This window comes from Tachypleus tridentatus, chromosome 5 (assembly GCF_004210375.1).
Source record: "Tachypleus tridentatus isolate NWPU-2018 chromosome 5, ASM421037v1, whole genome shotgun sequence".
NCBI lineage: Eukaryota > Metazoa > Arthropoda > Merostomata > Xiphosura > Limulidae > Tachypleus > Tachypleus tridentatus.
This window is the reverse complement of record NC_134829.1, coordinates 264,451-284,640: the sequence shown is the minus strand read 5'-3', so window position 1 is coordinate 284,640 and position 20,190 is coordinate 264,451. Positions and strand designations below refer to the sequence as shown.

Here is a 20,190-nt window from a genome sequence, read left to right as displayed (position 1 = left end):
TGCCATAAAGAAGAAAGGTGAATCCATTCCACATACAGATTGACAAAGACTGTCAGGCAATAGATACACTTAGTGAGGTCAAGACTAACCTGGAAGCCTAACCAACCACCTCCCTAAGGTTTGGTTTATTTTGAATTTTGCACAAAGCTACACAAGGGTTACCTGCACTTGGTAATCAGAAGCTCTAAGTCTCAATGCCATAAAGAAGAAAGGGTGAATCCATTCCACATACAGATTGACAAAGACTGTCAGGCAATAGATACACTTAGTGAGGTCAAGACTAACCTGGAAGCCTAACCAACCACCTCCCTAAGGTTTGGTTTATTTTGAATTTTGCACAAAGCTACACAAGGGTTACCTGCACTTGGTAATCAGAAGCTCTAAGTCTCAATGCCATAAAGAAGAAAGGTGAATCCATTCCACATACAGATTGACAAAGACTGTCAGGCAATAGATACACTTAGTGAGGTCAAGACTAACCTGGAAGCCTAACCAACCACCTCCCTAAGGTTTGGTTTATTTTGAATTTTGCACAAAGCTACACAAGGGTTACCTGCACTTGGTAATCAGAAGCTCTAAGTCTCAATGCCATAAAGAAGAAAGGTGAATCCATTCCAGAGATTGACAAAGACTGTCAGGCAATAGATACACTTAGTGAGGTCAAGACTAACCTGGAAGCCTAACCAACCACCTCCCTAAGGTTTGGTTTATTTTGAATTTTGCACAAAAGCTACACAAGGGTTACCTGCACTTGGTAATCAGAAGCTCTAAGTCTTAATGCCATAAAGAAGAAAGGTGAATCCATTCCAGATTGACAAAGACTGTCAGGCAATAGATACACTTAGTGAGGTCAAGACTAACCTGGAAGCCTAACCAACCACCTCCCTAAGGTTTGGTTTATTTTGAATTTTGCACAAAGCTACACAAGGGGTTACCTGCACTTGGTAATCAGAAGCTCTAAGTCTTAATGCCATAAAAGAAGAAAGGTGAATCCATTCCAGATTGACAAAGACTGTCAGGCAATAGATACACTTAGTGAGGTCAAGACTAACCTGGAAGCCTAACCAACCACCTCCCCTAAGGTTTGGTTTATTTTGAATTTTGCACAAAGCTACACAAGGGTTACCTGCACTTGGTAATCAGAAGCTCTAAGTCTTAATGCCATAAAGAAGAAAGGTGAATCCATTCCACATACAGATTGACAAAGACTGTCAGGCAATAGATACACTTAGTGAGGTCAAGACTAACCTGGAAGCCTAACCAACCACCTCCCTAAGGTTTGGTTTATTTTGAATTTTGCACAAAGCTACACAAGGGTTACCTGCACTTGGTAATCAGAAGCTCTAAGTCTCAATGCCATAAAGAAGAAAGGTGAATCCATTCCACATACAGATTGACAAAGACTGTCAGGCAATAGATACACTTAGTGAGGTCAAGACTAACCTGGAAGCCTAACCAACCACCTCCCTAAGGTTTGGTTTATTTTGAATTTTGCACAAAGCTACACAAGGGTTACCTGCACTAGCCATCCCTAATGTAGCAGTGTAAGACTAGAGGAAAGGCAACTAGTCATCACCACCCACTGCCAACTCTTGGGCTACTCTTTTACCAAGGAATAATGGGATTGATTGTTACATTATAATGCCTCCACAGCTGAAAGAGTGAGCACGTTTGGTGTGATGGAGATTCAAACCTGCAACCCTCAGATTAGTGGTTGTAGTTCCCTAACCATCTGGCCATGCGATTCCCTCTAAGGAGAAGGGATGTTGCAACAGAGGATGCTTCATTAGATAGGGAAAGCAAATGCCAATCTACCGTAGAGTAAGTGTAGGCCTTGATGTAGAAGCACTCCAGACCTGATTAAAAACAAACAGGACTTTGAACTGCGTGTGGCAGACAAGTTGGGATATGAAACAAAGCATTGAGAAATTAACCTTGATCATCCATAGTCTGAGAAGAATCCTTCACCTTAGAATAAATAAAACCATCAATCTTAACAGAGGGACAATCAAAGTTGGTTCATGTATGAAAGATCTTTGACAGCTCTCATAAAACCATTCTTGAGGGGTGGGTCCAGAAAAAAGTCCAGATGGATGGTTGGACAATAACAAGAAATGGAGGAGTAGGAGAGAAAAGGATAACCCCATAAAGCTATTGAGGGATGAAAACCTGATGGTTCCAGAAATCAAGAGGGCTCTAACAATCTGCCCCAGATTGAAATTACAAAGTCGAAGGACATTCTCAAAAAATTTGTAATTAAGGAATGATACACTAAGAAGGTCTCTCAGATAAAATTGAGGTATGTGAATTTCTGAAAGAATTGCATCCAAATACAGTATATTCCAGAAACCAAGTTAACTGTTAAATGAACCATATTATAGACTCTGGAACACATTCCCAAAATTGTGTAATTTGGTTAAGAAGAAAATCACATTAATATAACTTGGATTAAAGTTCTACTGGAAATGTGTATAATTTTATATTTCTCAGCATCAGTTGACTAAGGTATGCAAGACAAACACTGTATATGGTAGCAAAGGTAAAAAATAATAAATGCAAAAGTCCATAAATCACACCACAAAAACACATCTAATCACAGTAGTGTTGAGGAAAAGAATGATTTGTTGAAACTAGTGTTCATGGGGTTTTCTTGATGTGGAAGTTATCTTCCTGTTGTTGGAGGGATAGTTTAACAATTATTACATCATAGACTCAGTATCATCAAATCAAATATCATATGCAAGGTTTGGAGATTTGTTCAAGGCTTGTAACATTTACAAAACATCCTTTTGGTTAAATTGTAAGGTAATAGCTTCTTGTTCTGTGGAGGTAAGTATTGTTTCTGATTAATATACTATAAGGTTTGTTAAAGACCTACTTAAGGATAAACTGTACCCTAAATGGTTCACTGAAAACCTACTAATTAGAAATGATAAAATACACTACAAGGTTTGTTAAGGTGAACTTACAAACATGATAAAGGCAGACATTTTTTATATACTTAAAACACAATCTACCTATGATAAAAAAACAATAAAATATTTAATAAATACTTGCATAAAATCACTTATAGAAAATAATAAGGTTACACCAAGCTTACCTTATTGTATGTATGTAATGACTTTTATCTTACTAAGAGAATCTGAGGATTTACCCACTGATTTTGATCAAAACAAAGTATAGGATTTAAAATGAAAACTTGTCTACCAAAATGGTATAAGATCCATTATAATAATGAACATATACCAAGAATACTATAAACTCATTACCAGACTTACTAAACAGTGTTATAAATCACTGTAAGCTTTAATTAACACTTGTGAATGCTACAACAATGATATAAATTCACTATAAGGTCTAATGGGCACTTGTATACAAGTACTGATAAAAAATACATCCAAGCGTGGTTTAATTAAAACTTGTAAAACTCACCCATTAGCTCTTAAGAATAGATACAAGGAACAAGATTTACCAAAAACTCAAAAGCCATGAAATAAAATATACATTAAAATATTTAATGAAAACTTACCTACCAATGATTATAGAAGACATATAAATAGGAAGTGGAAAGAAAGTGAGACAGAAGGGCCCCCTGGAGACCACATACATTCCATCGGGCCATCTTATCACTACATGAAAGTGACAGAGTTCGTTCTCCTCGACCTGGTTTGGTCCTCAGAACTCCAGTCACATGATAGTCAACTCCTTCTCCTTGGGAATCTTGATAATCTCCAGGTACACACTTTGCTCCTGTTCTTTTAATCCAAATTAAGTACTTTTAATTTATTTTATAATATCATGAAAATCCAGACATCTTAGTTAACACAAATAATCATACATATATACAGTCTCAGAAAGAGTTTCTATACCTTCATAGATACTGGGTTCCTCATAGTTACTTTACAAGTCATTAACATTAGCTGAATCTTAACAAATTTCAATGTTATTATACATTTTAACTTGTTTTGAATATATGTATTCTTTTAAAACAAGTGGAGTATGTGCTATTCCTTTATTGTTGACTTTATCACCAAGTCGCAGATGCCTACTTTTATAGGAATCCTTAGCCAAACACACCCATATATCTACATTACCATACATAGTGCTAAAAAATAAGTTTGACAAATTTCAATTTTTTTACATAAGAACTTTATATTTTATCTATTTTTCTCCCCATTTTAACATCACATGAACTTAATTAATTTAAACCTTGTAAAAGATATAAAAATTTAATTCTTTTTTTTTACACAGTGACTGTAAACTGTAAAGAAAAAATACAATTATATATTCAAATTTGTCTCAGTCTTAAAGCAATTTATAACTGTTTTCATTTAATGCTTTGTTGCCTTTTAACTCCCAAATAGCAATAAGTCACCCAGTGGTGATAGAAGAGTTTAGGACAAACAAAATTTCACTGTGTCTCAGAACAGCTGGTATGGGTATTAAATGGGTAAGCAGAGAACAACATTTCGACCCTCTTGGGTCATCTTCAGGTTAACCTAGGAAGGTCGAAATGTTGTTCTCTGCTATCAATCAAAGTGTTAATACCCATACCAGCCATTCTGAGATACATTTTATTTCAAGTGGGTTTCTCATTAAGATACAAAATTTCAAGTTACATAAAATGATGCACAACTGTAACTATATACACTATAAATGTTCCTTTTTTTTTTACGTATTTTTATCTAACTGAAGTTTTTAATTTTACAATTTAGCTACATTTCTTACAAATTATATATCGATAAAAAAACAATATACATTACAAGTTAAGTATTTCATCACTTACTTCAGGATTGAGGCCTTTTGCTCTTGGAAGCCGCTCTTAGTTATCCATAACTTTTCTCAGTAAGTTGGTTGACCAAAATTAATTCATATAGCTTTCATATATTATTTCAAAAATACAAACATTAACTCATGCACTAAAATATTACACTCCAAAACTACTATAATTTTCTGGCTTTCTAACTGACCTATGAAAAAAAACGATTTCAAAACAGCACTAACTTCAGTCCTACTTCAATAAAATGTGCATGAGAAATAGCACATTTTACCAAAATAAGTTATCATGAAGATATCAAAATTATGGAATAAAGAAAATTACCTTTTGGTTAGTTATAAACATGTACATACCATTAACAAATAAACATGAGTAAATAACATGCAAGTACACAGGTGGAGTGGGTGTGTTTGGCTGCACTGCATTTTTTGTGATGTAAAACAATAATGATTATACAGTTATAGTACACTTGCTTATTGTATTTAATGTTTCTAACTCTTCTGACAAAGCATTAGCATTTTCTGGCTTGAAACAGTCATATAAAATGGCTTCTGTTGATGCTTTTTAACTAAAAGCCTGTAAACTTCTATAAAAAGCCATGAGTACAAAACTGTGAAACTTTCAGTTACAACTTATAAAAGGTCCTTTGTTGTCTTTTAATGTTGTGTTGCATTTTCAATATAAATAATAAAAATGTCAACAACTAAACCTATATTAGACACAATTTGTTCTGAATTAAAACAAAATGACTCAATATTTACAAATAACTCACCTGTGGATATCAAATATATCCTGACCAGTAACAACCTTCTTGGGACAGCCCTCCTGAGTGTCTGAATGGTGTAGAGTGGAAGTGTCTAATACCGACAGTCAACACCTGTCAGATTTGCTTTATTAACATCTGTAGTATCCAACACAGTTGTCTGGCTTGCCTGACCATCATTTAGTAAGGCCAAGTTAGTAGTCTCATGATCACTCAAATGATCTATTTTCTCAGTTTGGACTGCTTCATTAATAGGACTGCATGAAGTTGAAACTGTTTTATTACGTTTGTTTGTTTCAGGAGGACTTTCATATGAGTTTTTACGTTTTAACCCGTGTTGTGATCTTACCTGATCACAAAAGTCATGCATTTTGGGAAAGATTGAGGCATCTCCACCTGAAACAATTACATAATCAAAAATGAATGACCATGTAAAATAAAAGCATGCTTATTGTTTGAGAGCAGAAGAAAGTAAATAAAAATGCAATTTAATTAAAACTGCAATTTGTTGACTTCCTGGTCAATTTCTAGTTTCATACAAAATATTACACAACTGATAATTACTAGAAACCAGCATCCATGTTTTTATCTGTTCAATCATTTATGTGTGACAATCACAAAGAAACAAAAAAACTATGACATCCATACATTTTCATTAAATCATAGCTGATGAAAGTACTTAATTACATTAAAACAGAATAAATAACTACATGCTTAAGAGCACCAGCTCCTCTACAACATTCAATATGTGATTCTAGTTATTTGTTATGTAGAGGCAAGTAACATTTCTAAAGTTACCATTTTCTTTAACCTAAAAATGTATTTCATATAATCAATCACCCATCCTTTATATACAATATCTCCCTATCCTATCAACTTTTAGTGCATCTCTTTTGCCTCATCAAGAAAGACCCTTTTTTCAAATGTTAGTGCTCATGGGGATTACTGTGCTTGAAGGTTATTCCTTCCTCTAATGATGATTACAATAAAGGATGGTGCACATTAATACACATATAGAGAGATGGAAGCTTCTTTCAAGGCTTGTAGCAGCCACAAAAGTCTTCATGGCCAATGGCACAAAGTAATAGCTATTTCTTGTGCAGAAGGATGAATAATGTTCCTGAAATATTGCTACAAGGTGTTATTTCACTGAAGTTTAATAATACAATAATATCCGTTGGAAGCAAAATTATTATTCAGTTTTATCAGACACTTATAATACCAATCATATTTAGTCTAATTTATAATCAGCTTTACATTTCAATATTAACTATCACATGTACTTCTTAATATCAAAAACAAAATACTAATCTTTCTTACATGGAGTATGGCTGATAAAGAAATGAACTTTCATCCCGGCTTTACTTGGCATATGCCCTCATGCTCTGTGGTTTCCAAGAGTTCAGAAGTTTTTCCAGTAAATACTTCATGAAGTTGATGGTATAGGTATCTAACAAAAGAGCCCTTAAAGATGTAATTTATATAATTCTGTTCAAAAATCAATAATTATACAGTCTTCTTCACATAAGTTTCATTCAAAACACATTGACATGAAACAGAAAATGATTTCTTACCTCATTTTTGTTTATTAGTTGTTGTTCACATTCTTATTCTTAAAATCACAAATTACTTTTAATCAGTACCTGTTGTACTTTTAAAAGTTCTGAAATTATAAATGCATTTCAATTAATGTTTTGTTTAACTCTAACATGGCTTGACATTACCTGGTGTTTGCTATTTTACTCTTGTACTGAAGTTATGAACACTGAATTAAGTGTACTCTTGTCTTCAAGATGGTATAATATAATTGGGTAGATTCTTTTGTTATAAAGTCCAGTTAACTTAATGATAATATAATAATTTTACTTCTTCAACTCAAGTTATTCAAGTTAGCTTAACTAATATTTGCTAACATGCCTAAGCCTGAGGTAAATACTAATAAATATAGCAATCTCACTAACTTGCTAATTTTCTTGCTTTATATAACATTTTTTTTTTTAATATTTTGTTGAAACACAAATATGGTACTGAAATACTAACTCAATCAAATTATATTACTACAGGCTCAATAAAAAATGATCACCTACTCTAGCTTAATTTAATATTTTATACTATTCAAACTGTTTCAAATTTTTTAAAACTTTGAGACATTAAGTAAACATCTCATTACATAAAACCCCCTCTGACCTTATTTAAAACAGACTAAAACACTGCTCCTCATTGGCTTATGAAATCCTTTAAACAGTTCTATTTCACAATTAAAATAATGGTACCTAAACTTCCATAGTTAACAATGTTTATATTTTCATAAATGCACACATTACAATAATCAAAGCATTAATTTTGTGAAACAAAGCACAATCAAAGTACTGACAAATGAAACAAAACTTTCTTGTTACCAGGGGATTTAACATGGGGTAGAATGTTAAGGAACCAGCTTGTGGCTCCACACCTGCTGATACTTTGGAAGTAGTCTTGAGGAACTTCAGGCTCTTCAACATGATGAAATTAACTGGTTGTCTTGCCAATACACCTCCAAAGATAACCACAGTGGATGACCTTTGGTTCAAACCATTTGTCCTACAACCTACATCACTGATTCTTCTGAATACAGCAAGAGTCTTTTCCAGCATCTGTATAACTCTGGAGATTGTTTCTTTCTTACAATGTTGATAAATCATGTCACAACAATGAAATACTGTCATATAATTATTTGTAAAATACTGGCTTTTCATCTTATCACTAACTAATTTGAATCCTTCTTAGATAAAGTAATGAATGTGTTTGGTGTGTTTTTTTAAATTTCACTTCATACCTGGATAGTACAAAGGTCCAAATTTGCTATCTTCCAATCATCAGTTATATTGGTGTATTGCCTATAGCTTCATATACTCATGTTTGATGAATATGAATGGAAGTTCTTGATCACATATTTTCTTAGTTCACCCACATAAATAGTTAGCTGACTTAAAACTACATTGTTGCATCTCTCCACTATTCCAACATAAAAGAGAATGAAAGCTGGTGTCTTGATCATTTTATTTCAAGTGTTTGACAAATTCTCTAAAACAAGGATGATTCAAAGTTACTTCCTTGATATAAGCAAGGTTCCATAGGCATCCCAAAACTTGAAACAAATTCACTGACAAGCTTCCTCGCTAGTTATTAGATCTTAGTTAAAATAGCATATGTCTCAACCATCTGGTGAAATAATCCACTATCACTAAGATACATTTATTACTACTGCTGTAGTACATTGACAGCAAACCTCTTTCAATTTTTTTTTTTATTTGTTGTAATTCTTGTTATTTCTTTCAAGAATAATTTTACATACAGCACAATTTACATGATTTATGCCAATCCCTAAGAAATTTAAACATCCAATCCAGTAAAACATTTACTCATCTTCTTCAGTGTTTTACTAACTCCTACATATCTATCTGTTAAAGGGATGTGGAATGCTTTTGGTTTCAGTAATTGTGGAGTACCAACAGAAATAATAATTTCTGCCTAATGCTATTTTCCATTTTCAACATAATAAACCTTCTTATAAGTGTAACATATCCCACTCTGCCTATTAAATCTTTGACTGTGGACTGTATTTTGCCATTTCTGCCATGAGGGTTATTCCACAGCCTTTCTGACCCACTAAATAATTTAACACTGATATCCTTTGCCTAAGCCTTTGACTGTAAAACCACATTAGTTTTTTCCTCATCTGTGGACATCTCACCTTGTGTTCTGCTCTGTTCCACTTTAGATCAGTCATGTTATACTTCTTTCTTCTCACACTGTTTACATTCTTTGGTTATACAAGGTTATCAAAATAATAAATCAGCATTTCCATGATCCTGTTTAAGGCAATGCACAGTAATGAAGTAGTACTCATGAACTTTACAGAGTTATCATGCTATGCGACTTTCTGGATTGTGGAAATTCATCAGTCACTTCAATGCTGCTTGATCTATAAAACTTTTGTCCTTACAGATTGTGATTGAAGTAAGTAAAAACTCTTTAGATATTTCAAAATTGGATTTTCCTTTCTACAAACTTTGTTGCTTTGATATACTAGATGATTACATGTCTCTTCTTCTGCTATACTAGAAATAACTTGAAATCTGTATTATGGTAGTAAGCCTTCATGAGTTCAGTATGATATTACACAAACAGTAGCTTATTTATTCTTCAGTTTGATGAATTGCTGTTTACAATCAGCAGTCTACAGAAACTTGTCTGGTTTTTCTGTTAGGTAGGATAAATGATGTCAGAAAATAATTTTAAAAAATAATGATAGTAGAAATATAAGAGACCATCTTGCCTTACAAAAGTATCATTGTTATTTTTTTTACATTTTCTATATTTTCTTTGATCCTGTTATGATCCTTCTGAACTTCACTGATGTTTTTCTGTAAATTTTAAGTTTTTTTCAATTTTCTTTCATTAAAATCCTTCTGTACTTCTGCTGCCTTCTTCACTAGTCTTGTTGTTATCTTTCTGTAAATCTTCATGGCATTTTCATATTCAATCCGCACATTTTCTATGGCTTCTTCAGATTTGTCTTTGATTTAATTCCTCAGTAAATCTTATGTCTCTTTCTACTAAGTTTTCTCTTTTTATTCTTAATCCAATTTTTAATTTTCTGCCTCTTACTTCTTTATTTTCTTTCCATTGTTTCTTCATCTTCAGGAAATGTTTTATCTTAATTCAAGCACATTTTAATATCTTAAAGTTTTGATTTTATTTTCAATACAATAACACCACCCTGGCATCAATATTTTAATAGTATGATTTTTGAGTAGATTCATTTGGATTATTTGGTGAAAAGAATGCAAAATCTTGTCCACTTAATAATAACAAAAATACTTCATTTCTTTAATCAAAAGCTCTACAAGTTAATTAACTTATGTTCATTGATAGGCTTAAATTTACAATAAATGCTCATGCAATATTATATAACTTGATAATTCTCTTCCTACATAAATATTATGGCATATTTTTTATTATTTTATCAAAAACCAAACTCAATAATCACACTACCTAACTACCTACCTCACTAACAAATAAACAAATAACACCCCATCACTTCAGACTCAAAGTAACTTCCTAATACACTCAATAATAACTTATTATCCACATGAGCCTAATATGTATTTTTATACAGCTTAAACTGTTATTAAACAGTGAAGAAAATTTCATATGTTAGCCACACACACATCACATAATGTAAAAACTTCCCTTGGCCAAACAACAATATGAATGTCTAAGTTAAAAGGCATCAGCATTTTACCACTCACTGTTGGAATTTTTGGAAGGTAAATTTAAGGAAAAATAGAAATTATATTCCTAAATTTAAAACACAGATATTATAGATTAACTGTGATATAATTTTTTTGTCATAACAAAACAGTGGTAACTACTTTGAAATTCATCTAGTGCTCTACTCTGATATGGGGAAATTAAACTTGTATAAGTAACAATGCTAGTGTAAGCACTAGATATTACATGTGTTTCCTACTTTTAGTTTTACTTCCTGAGTAAGTGATAATATAAACATTCCTGTATCAGAAGCACATTACAAAATGTAACAGCAATGTAAGTATCACAAGTCTAAAACAAAATAACCCAACATTCTTAAAAGGCAAAAGAAAATTTTTTAGAATTTTTATTGTAGTTCTTTTTAAAACATGACATTTGTATCAGGGTAATTCTTTTGTTCAAAATTTTTAAAAACTTGATAATTCACACTTCAATAAGATTTAAATTTTACAGAAAACATTTTTTTTTCACACATTCTAACTGCTTGTTTACACTACATTTGTGACCTTACATTCACATATATAAATTAGTGAAGTTTTCACTTGAAGTGAAAATAAGACATTAGCACACCTAATTCACTGCTATGAGAAACTCAGTAAATCTCCAGTTTCTCTTAAACCAGATCATACAAAAACAATTGTGCTTACAGTTTACATCAATACAATTCGAGATTTTCAAAATCACAAAACTAACTAAGATGGATTTTTTTTATTTGTGATCAACAGCTAATAATTAAAATGAGGGCAGAAAAATTGTTTCTATTTCATTGTTAATGTTTTATACAACATAATACAATTTTACATAAAAGTAATATGAAAATATTTTTACTCAATTTTATTTACATGTTTAAACACCTTGTAAACATCAGGCAAAGTGCAAGGTAAATATCAAGTTTAATGATTTTACATTTTATGTGCAATATGAAAAGAAATATCACAGTACTCAAAGAAGCATCATATACACTAACCATATGAATAATAACTTTGTAAAAATAGTTTCTACCACACAAATATATTAGGAAATTTTATTTTTTTTAATCTGTAATGGCTCTTGTTTTCTACCACAAACAGAATAACAATCCTCAGAAAACAACATTAGTTTACATTCTCAGGACAAAGCTCTAATAATGCAGTCTCACTTAAGTTCAGCACGATGACATTATATTTTAATCATAGTTAGTTTCTTGATGTCATGACAACATCTGATTTGTTATGAAGTCAAGAGAAAGAATTTCACTATATTAAAATCCTTCTCTTCTGTATATATATATTAAATGTATGTTCATTATAACACTTTCTCACATGTCTTCTATTTTAATATTTGTTAAATTTTTAATGAATTCATCATTTTTTTATAGCTGTGCGACATGTGTCAATTTTATCACATGATCTTATTCTTGGTATGCAAACTGAATGTTTTCAAAACAAAACCACTAACACTTTCATAGTTATTTTTCGAAGTTTTAAAAAATTATCTAACATCAGCCTGAGATTATGAAACACACCTATTTCTCTCTCTAAAACAGCTTTTCTTTTTAAACCCAAACAAGTCTGTAGACTTATAATGTTAAAAATGGGTTTTGATACTTGTGGTGGATACAGTACAGGTAACCCATTGTGTAGCTTTGTACTTAACAACAAACAAACAAATCTTCTGTTTTGCTTTTACATTTATTGAAACATCTCAAATTATCTGAAGGCTTCCTATAGTTAACATTTTCCTTACCTAAGAATGTATTTCACCTCCTCAAGCTCCCAACTAATCTCCTAATATTTTTTATGAATTGTGCTACTTGCATTAATTATATAATTATGCAGCAAAAGCCCTCCTTAAATAAAGGGGCTACATACCTCCACATGTATTAACTCCCTCTATCTCTACTGAATTGACACCAGTTGTGAGAGGAGGGCACAGTTGTCATGCCATAGAGATCAGTGTGTACCCATCTTGTTTCAAGAACACTGGCTACAGGAGAAGGACACAGTATAATAGTGCATCAACACCTCATCTCACCTGAACAGACTTTTAGTTGCACAAGGAGGACACAGTATTATAGAATGTGCCTGCTTACATTATAGTGAACAGACTCTGGCTGCAGGAGAGACACAGCATCATTGTGTGTACTCATCTCAGCTCAAATGAATAGATTCGGGAAGTCACAAGTGACATGTTATATATCAGGTCACCCTTAAGTAATGTCCAATTTTAGGTTCAGAAAAGAAAAAGATTTCAATTGCTTTTAATGTTATTTAACCAACAATGTATGTTCCATTATTATTAATTACTTTCTGCCAATGATTCACAAACTTCTGAAAGCCACTTCTATAAAATTCTTGGGGTTTGAAGGAAAAGAATGTTGAGAGGGTAGTTATGACATCTTCATGTGTTCCAAGCTCTTTTCATCAAGATACTTTTGTAAACTTTGGAATAGATGATAAAAAGATGGGGCAAGGTGTGGAGAATAGGGAAGATGTGAAAGTTTTTCCCTGTCTAGTTCTTCAATCTTTGCAGATGTCATCCTTGCTGTATGGGGCAGTGCATTATCCTGGTGTAACATAGCATATTTATGATTAAGCAAAGCAGGTCTCTTTTCTTTCAGTGCAACATTCAAGCACTCTAACTTTGACAATAGAAGTTTGATGTAATTTACACACTGAGTGGCAGCAACTCAAAGTGGATCACACCAACAATGTCTCACCAAATGCTTAAGAAGACTTTCCTATGGTGGAGGTCCATTTTGGGCTGTGCTTTAGCCAGTTTACCTTCACTGAGCCACTGTATGCAGAGCTTAACATTTTAATAAAATATCCATTTTTTTATCTTCAGTCACTAATCTGTCCAGAAAGTTGAGTTACGTTCATGAGAGTGCAGAGAATGCAAATGTTAACTCTTGCTCTAAGGATGGCTTCTGTCAAATTATGGGAGACCAATTTTCCAAGTTTTCACATCTTTCCAAGCTGTTGCAGATGATTGTGAACTGTTGAATGTATTTAATTCAGCTTCTGTGCTAGCTCTTCAACTGTTACAGTACAATCTTCATCAATATGCAGCAGGCAGCAAGATATCATTAAACTCAACAGGGTGACCTGAGCGTGGTACATTGCTCAAACTGTGGTCACCTGATCTGAACTTCACAAACCACCTTTGACATTTTCTTTCATTGAGATACTCAACACCGTAAACACCTTGAATGTTTCATGTAGTTTCTGCACTATTGCACTTTTAAACTTATAAAGCAGTATATGCCTAATAAGCTCCTCAGATACATCCATCTTCTAAAGGGTTTATTTGATTAATGATCTGAAAAAGCAGAGTTGGGTTAGTTTCTTTTATTTGTCTCAACATTTTTTACACATTGTACTCCATATTTTAGTCATTAAAGCCTTCTACAAAGACAGAAATGATGATGCACTTTCTGTATTAAATTTTCGAACATTACTTATGGGGCTTACCTGATATACATATATACACACAGCCATATGAGGGATGGCTTACACTACACTAATGAGGGATGGCTTACACTACACTAACAGAGATATACAGCCATATGAGGGATGGCCACACTACTAATGAGGGATGCTTACACTACTAACAGAGATATACACAGCCATGGGGATGGCACACTACAGTTACCACTGCTCCTCCTCCTGATACTCAATTGTAAACTACACCAACAGGTGATAGTTCTTCATAGTCTGCCACTCATGTAGCTAGGAGTTGGCCACACACAAGCAACACAGGTGCCACCACCTTCTGCACTGGGTGAAATCACCAGTGAATCACCCCAGCAAACAATTTCCAGACTGTGATAGTTCCTTCAATTTGGAAAGAGTATTTTGTGGTGGAGGCAGGTATCAATAGGTGCCAGCAAAATCTTATTTTGAAAAGTCAGAGAAGAGGTTAGGGGATGCCTCTGGTGCTTGCTTTTCCATGATAGTTTGTCCCATAGGTATAGTCTGGATCCCCTAGCAACGAAAATTTACAGATATACCAAATGGTTACCTGCAAAAAGTCTTGTGGAGTGCACATCTGCCAATGCAACATATACAGAACCAGATCAGACACTGTGAGTGCTTTTCATTATCCTGGCTCAATGCAGATTTCAGAAAATAAGTATACTCACAGAGGCACTACTAGCCACCTGGAGGGTCCTAAGAGCACACAAAGAGCTCTGAAAGAGAAATAATGTTTATTTTTCTCAAAACAGTGACATGATAGTCAGAACACTAATCCCGGGGAAGATAAAATCCATAGAGATAAAGCCTGAAGGTGTAGAGGAGACAAATGTATCAAAAGCATCCACACACCCACCAGGAGGAGCTCATTCTAAAGCTGACAAAGGAGAGATGTAAGAGGAGCAAAAGGTGGCATATCAAATACAATGAAATAATAGTCTGTGAGCATCTACAATGCAAGCCAATCATGCTAACTTGAGAAAGTAATGGAATAAGGGAAAAAGGGAAGAGATCCATGAATAGGCACAACAAGCAGGTCAGGGGAGCCAATCTGGCTCCACATGATTCAACGGGCAAGAGAAGGAAGGGAAATAGAAAAGGAGCAGTTAAAGACCAAGAAAGAAAAAAAGATCTGACTGAGAGAGAAATAGCTGTGTGTGGTAAAAGAGGGTATGAAAACCACAGGAATAATTTCAAATGCATTTCACAACACAGAACCACCAGTCATCATTTTAGTTTGTGTTAATTTAGCTACTTAGAAAGAAACAGGAAAATTTTGATATAAGAAAAAAAATGTTTTCTATATTCATAAAGAAGTATACTAGCCTGGATAATAATATTTTCCTTGACATATAAATAATTGCAACTTAAAAAGCTAATTGTAGTTTACCTAATGAAAAGTCTTCTTACAAGGACTTCAGCATGGCATTATCACTAATGGCAGCACCTGGCGGAGAGAATCAAAATATGTAGGATTCAGAAGAAACTATCTGATATCAATTAATCACTTTTGTTTAATGAAGTAGCAGCCTCTAATCAGCTTTTCTCCAAAAACAATCATTCTGAATACCATATACAGACCTAAAACATATATTAAAACTAGAATTTGTGGAGTTTGCATAACTGTTTTATTATATTTCACATTACCTTGACAACTAAGTTGGGATGGACCAAGACACTTTGACCCTGTGGCAAGGGAAACAACCTTCATGTCATGACCTATTAAAAAAAAAAGAGAAAATTTATATATGAGCTAAATATCTTTATTTTGCTGTATATCACTACATGAATAGTGTGTAAATACCTTGAAATTATTGAAAATAAGTTATTTAGTTAGCTAGGATTAAACATAGTTCTGACTACAGTATAAGTTGCAGGGAGCTAATTATCTGTACATGTTTAAAAGTTCACAATGGCCACTATTTAGAAGTTACTGGAAGTAGGATCAACTTTTAGTTGGGTTCAAAATGGTCATGCTACTACTCTATATAAATTATTAGAAGTTTTATCAGCCAGTAGTAAACCAGGCTTTATAAATATCACAATAAAATTTCTGGTAGTAAGAACAGTAGTAACCAAAAATTCAAAACCTGCAGTATCCATTCCTCTATAGACCATCCACTTGTGTCCATCTGGTGATGCAAAAATTCAAACAAATATTTACAATATTTTTCATTTCCTACATTTCTATTGTTATTGTAAGACTATTACTTCAGGAATGAAAATTAAAACAAGCAATATATCTCATAATAATAATTTCCTTACACTTGTAGCTCTAGTATTCATTTTCTTACTCCTGAAAATGGGAAAAAGGCAGTTGGCAAAATGCTCTTACTAACTCAACCATATAATGTTAATGGACATTACCTTTTGGTAGAAAATCAGAAGAAATCACTATTGCTGACATGTGTGTCCACTCCTTTCCCTTCTGAGGTTTTCCAGTTTTAGGCAAAGATTTGTAACGACTGTAACACAACTTTGCAAGTTTATCTGCAAATGATACATTTTCAGCTGAGTCACTCATAGCTTGCAAGTAACAGACCACCAATCTGTCAACAACAAAAAATGCCACTACTTAGTTTTCACACATGTATGACCTACAATAATGCTTAACATGAAGGAATTAGAAAATATCTAATGAATTCCTCACTTTCTACTACATATAGATATATATACTTATGCTCTAAGAGACAGAACTTAATTTATACGTGAATTTCTGTGATATGTACATACGTACATATACTGTAGTTTTAGTTAATGAAAGTCTAGTGTATGAAGAGTTTCCATCTCTATGTTCCATGATATACTGTTTTTCAATGCAAAGTTCTTCTTAATCAGTGATGTCGAAACCCACTTGTTGAGAATTTATATGCTCAAAGAGAAAATATTTTATAGAGCGAACAACGTTGTTAAACTCTTCTATAAATCGACAACGTTCTATTCCTGTAGATTATGCTCAAAGTGAAATATTTTAATTAATGCCTAACTTATTTTAAATCATAAGTTGTAGTTTTCAGGAAATCCAGAATGACTCATTGGAATTTGTTTATAAAGCTTCTTAATGATCAAAAAGGTTAAAGATTAATTTGAGGAAAATTAGAGAGCTAAGGTAAGATGAGGGAGTTAGTAAAGTAAGAAAAGAAGCAGAAAATCTTCAAATAAATATTGTTCTTAACAAGATAAAAAAAAAGGGAGGAAACTAATAGGTTTACTAAGATGTGCAATGCAAGAAGGCTAAGAAAGAAGGTTCATATGTGAATGAAACTCAGGTTACTGTTTCAAACAGACTTGAACCTGAAGCTGTAGTTTTGATCTTTCAATAGTGAGGAATTATCTACTGAAAGTTGAAGGTCTGGACAATGGTAAAAATGGAAGATAGAAGGTAGCATAATTGGAGAAAAGAAGGAATAACCTTCTTGAGCTGCCACAGTGTTAGGAAAAAAGGAACTATTAGGATAAAGGATAAAATAGGTTGGATGAAAACGATATGGAAAATATAAAGGGTAAATAAATAAAATTGGAGATGCCTGCAAGTCAAAAGGAAAAGGAAATAGGTCTCAAGGAACAAATGAAACAAAGAGTACAAGAAAAGTGGTTCAAATGGAGGGAGAGTCACAGTACAGAGGACCACATTAATGTCCCATTCTGGAAAGGGAGGATGCCTATGAGTTTGAAATGACTGTATGAGCACAGGCAGAATATCCAAACTAAAAACCTCAGGGTGTCTTGAGTAACTGATGGCATGGTAGAGTGTAACTCATATATGAAAATCAGAGAGATTGAAGACTCACCCAAAAGCCAAGTGAGAAATTCCTCCATCTGAGCCACTGAAAACCTGATAGCAGGAAATCCCTTGTCAACAGATTAAGAGTGGAAGACTTCCCACTTGCTCTGGTAAATTTCCATGGAGGTGAAATGCCTCATAAAGTCAGATCTCATTGCCAAGGACTAGCTGAAATCCATGTATGAAGTTGCAGGACAGAGAGATTGGTATGAAGAGTGGAAAATCAAGTATGAAGCAAAAGGAAGGAAACAAAATAAAAGAGGCAAGTCTTGAGAAGAATAGATTTTGGAGACTCAGAAACCAGAGTTGTGTTGGTCAATGAGGTGCAATCAGGAGAATCCAGCATGATGTAGTGTGTACTAGAGAAACCACTCAATGAAGCAAATGGATGATATGGTACATATAAAAATATCTGTGAGACCAATCCTGGCTGGAAGCATCAACAGCCAGAGCCTGTGAATGCTGAACGAAGAACCAAAAGAGGGTTAACTTTGTATTGAGGCCCATAGTAAATACATTCAATTGGGAAGTCTCCCAATGGGGTGGAAAAATGTCTCTGAAAATAACTAAATCTAATGACAACTCCAAGGGAAAGATTAAGTCTGGACATGAAAAAGAAACAAATATCTTTGGACCTAGCACTCCTTTGCTAATTGGTATGAGTGGTCACATTAGTTTTCAAAATGAACCATTACCAGATGATAACCTGTAAAAGAATGGGAAATGATACAACATCTAATGAACAACCAGAAGTTTGAAAGCATTGATATGCAAGACCAGTCTGTCCACAGACCAACAGACCATTGCTTTGTGGTGATCAACTTAAACCCCCTATCTGTGTCAGGAAGTGACTTTGAAAAGATGGACATCAAGGTGTGGAGAAGGCAGTTGTGCACCCACTCCCATATGGGTTTTGTCAAACCACCACAGCAAGTTGATTTTCAGAGAAAGAGAAAGGTTCAATGACAATGATAGCTTAGGTAAAGAAAATGTGGCATTAATACTAATAGGACAAAATAAGAAATCTATATATGTCATCTGTCTTGGCTGGTGATTCTTAAAGAAAATCTTAAAGGTATGTGTACTAAAATGGGAAAACATACATATGTATGAAGCTCATATTGAGATATGGAGAAACTTGGACAATTTACTACGTTTGCTGTTTCTTATTGAACAAAAGAAAATATGCCTGAAAACTCTCAATTTATTTAGTTTATTATATAGTATCTTATCCTACCTAAGTTCAATCCTAATTCCTATATATACTAATACAGTAACAGAATGTATCACACTCACATTATTAAGTGGAAATATATAAAACAAGAACACATTCTCGACTTAAAAATACAGCTAGCGATATTTTGCAAATCTATGTTTTATTAGTTTATGCTACAAACTATGGTTCCAATGCGTTCGAACATAATGAAAGCTTTCGTTTTACTTATTTTCAACAATAACTGTCAACGTATTTATTATTAATGCTGGCGCAGATAGCCTAATTGCTTTGTGCCGTAAAACCTCAAATCAACCAAAATATTACATATGACACATGAAACACCAATACTAGATAATACTACTTTTGTGCTTTAGAAAACAAAATAATTATAATAAACAATTACTATTAACATTATTTCCACGATAACAACATAAGAATATTCATATGATTTTAAATTAATCAACACCTCTATATACCTGAAGTTTAAAACATTAAAATTGAAAGCTGAACTCCTTCATCACTAGTGTTTTAGCAGTGTCCCCTAGTGGCTCAGCAATAGGTTTGTGAACTTAACAAGATTAAAATTTGGAGTCTATTTGTGTGGCGTTGCGCTAAAACAAACAAAAAATAAAAGTTTAAAACTTATATAAGTTCTTCACTAAAATAAGAAATATAGATTTGCTTATAAAATTGTCAATTTGATGTTACATAAGCTTAAAGTACGAAGAGTTTCCGTCTCTACATTCCATGATATACCGTTTTTCAGTGTAAAGTCCTCCTTAATATAATAAATTATTTTCTGTTTTGTTTTATTTATGTTACTTATTATTCAATTTACTTATCTTCTTTCAACGTTATTTAATTTGTTATCTTTATTTT

General features: G+C 33.2%; 2 protein-coding genes across 2 annotated transcripts; both read right to left on the bottom strand.

Annotated features, from left to right (window-relative positions):
* Positions 1-2,637: 2,637 nt before the first annotated feature.
* LOC143251255 (tRNA-specific adenosine deaminase 1-like) lies at positions 2,638-6,913 on the bottom strand. The gene is made up of 4 exons (XM_076502699.1): positions 6,861-6,913; positions 5,642-5,936; positions 3,608-3,755; positions 2,638-2,670 (listed from the first exon to the last, which is right to left on the bottom strand). The coding sequence occupies exons 1-4, from the start codon at positions 6,910-6,912 to the stop codon at positions 2,638-2,640; spliced, it is 528 nt and encodes a 175-aa protein (XP_076358814.1). The 5' UTR covers position 6,913.
* Positions 6,914-15,717: 8,804 nt separating this feature from the next.
* Positions 15,718-19,846, bottom strand: LOC143251254 (tRNA-specific adenosine deaminase 1-like). The gene is made up of 4 exons (XM_076502698.1): positions 19,788-19,846; positions 16,679-16,860; positions 15,959-16,030; positions 15,718-15,758 (listed from the first exon to the last, which is right to left on the bottom strand). Exons 2-4 carry the CDS (start codon positions 16,833-16,835, stop codon positions 15,718-15,720), a joined length of 270 nt encoding a protein of 89 aa, XP_076358813.1. The 5' UTR covers positions 16,836-16,860; positions 19,788-19,846.
* Between the last annotated feature and the right edge of the window lie 344 nt (positions 19,847-20,190).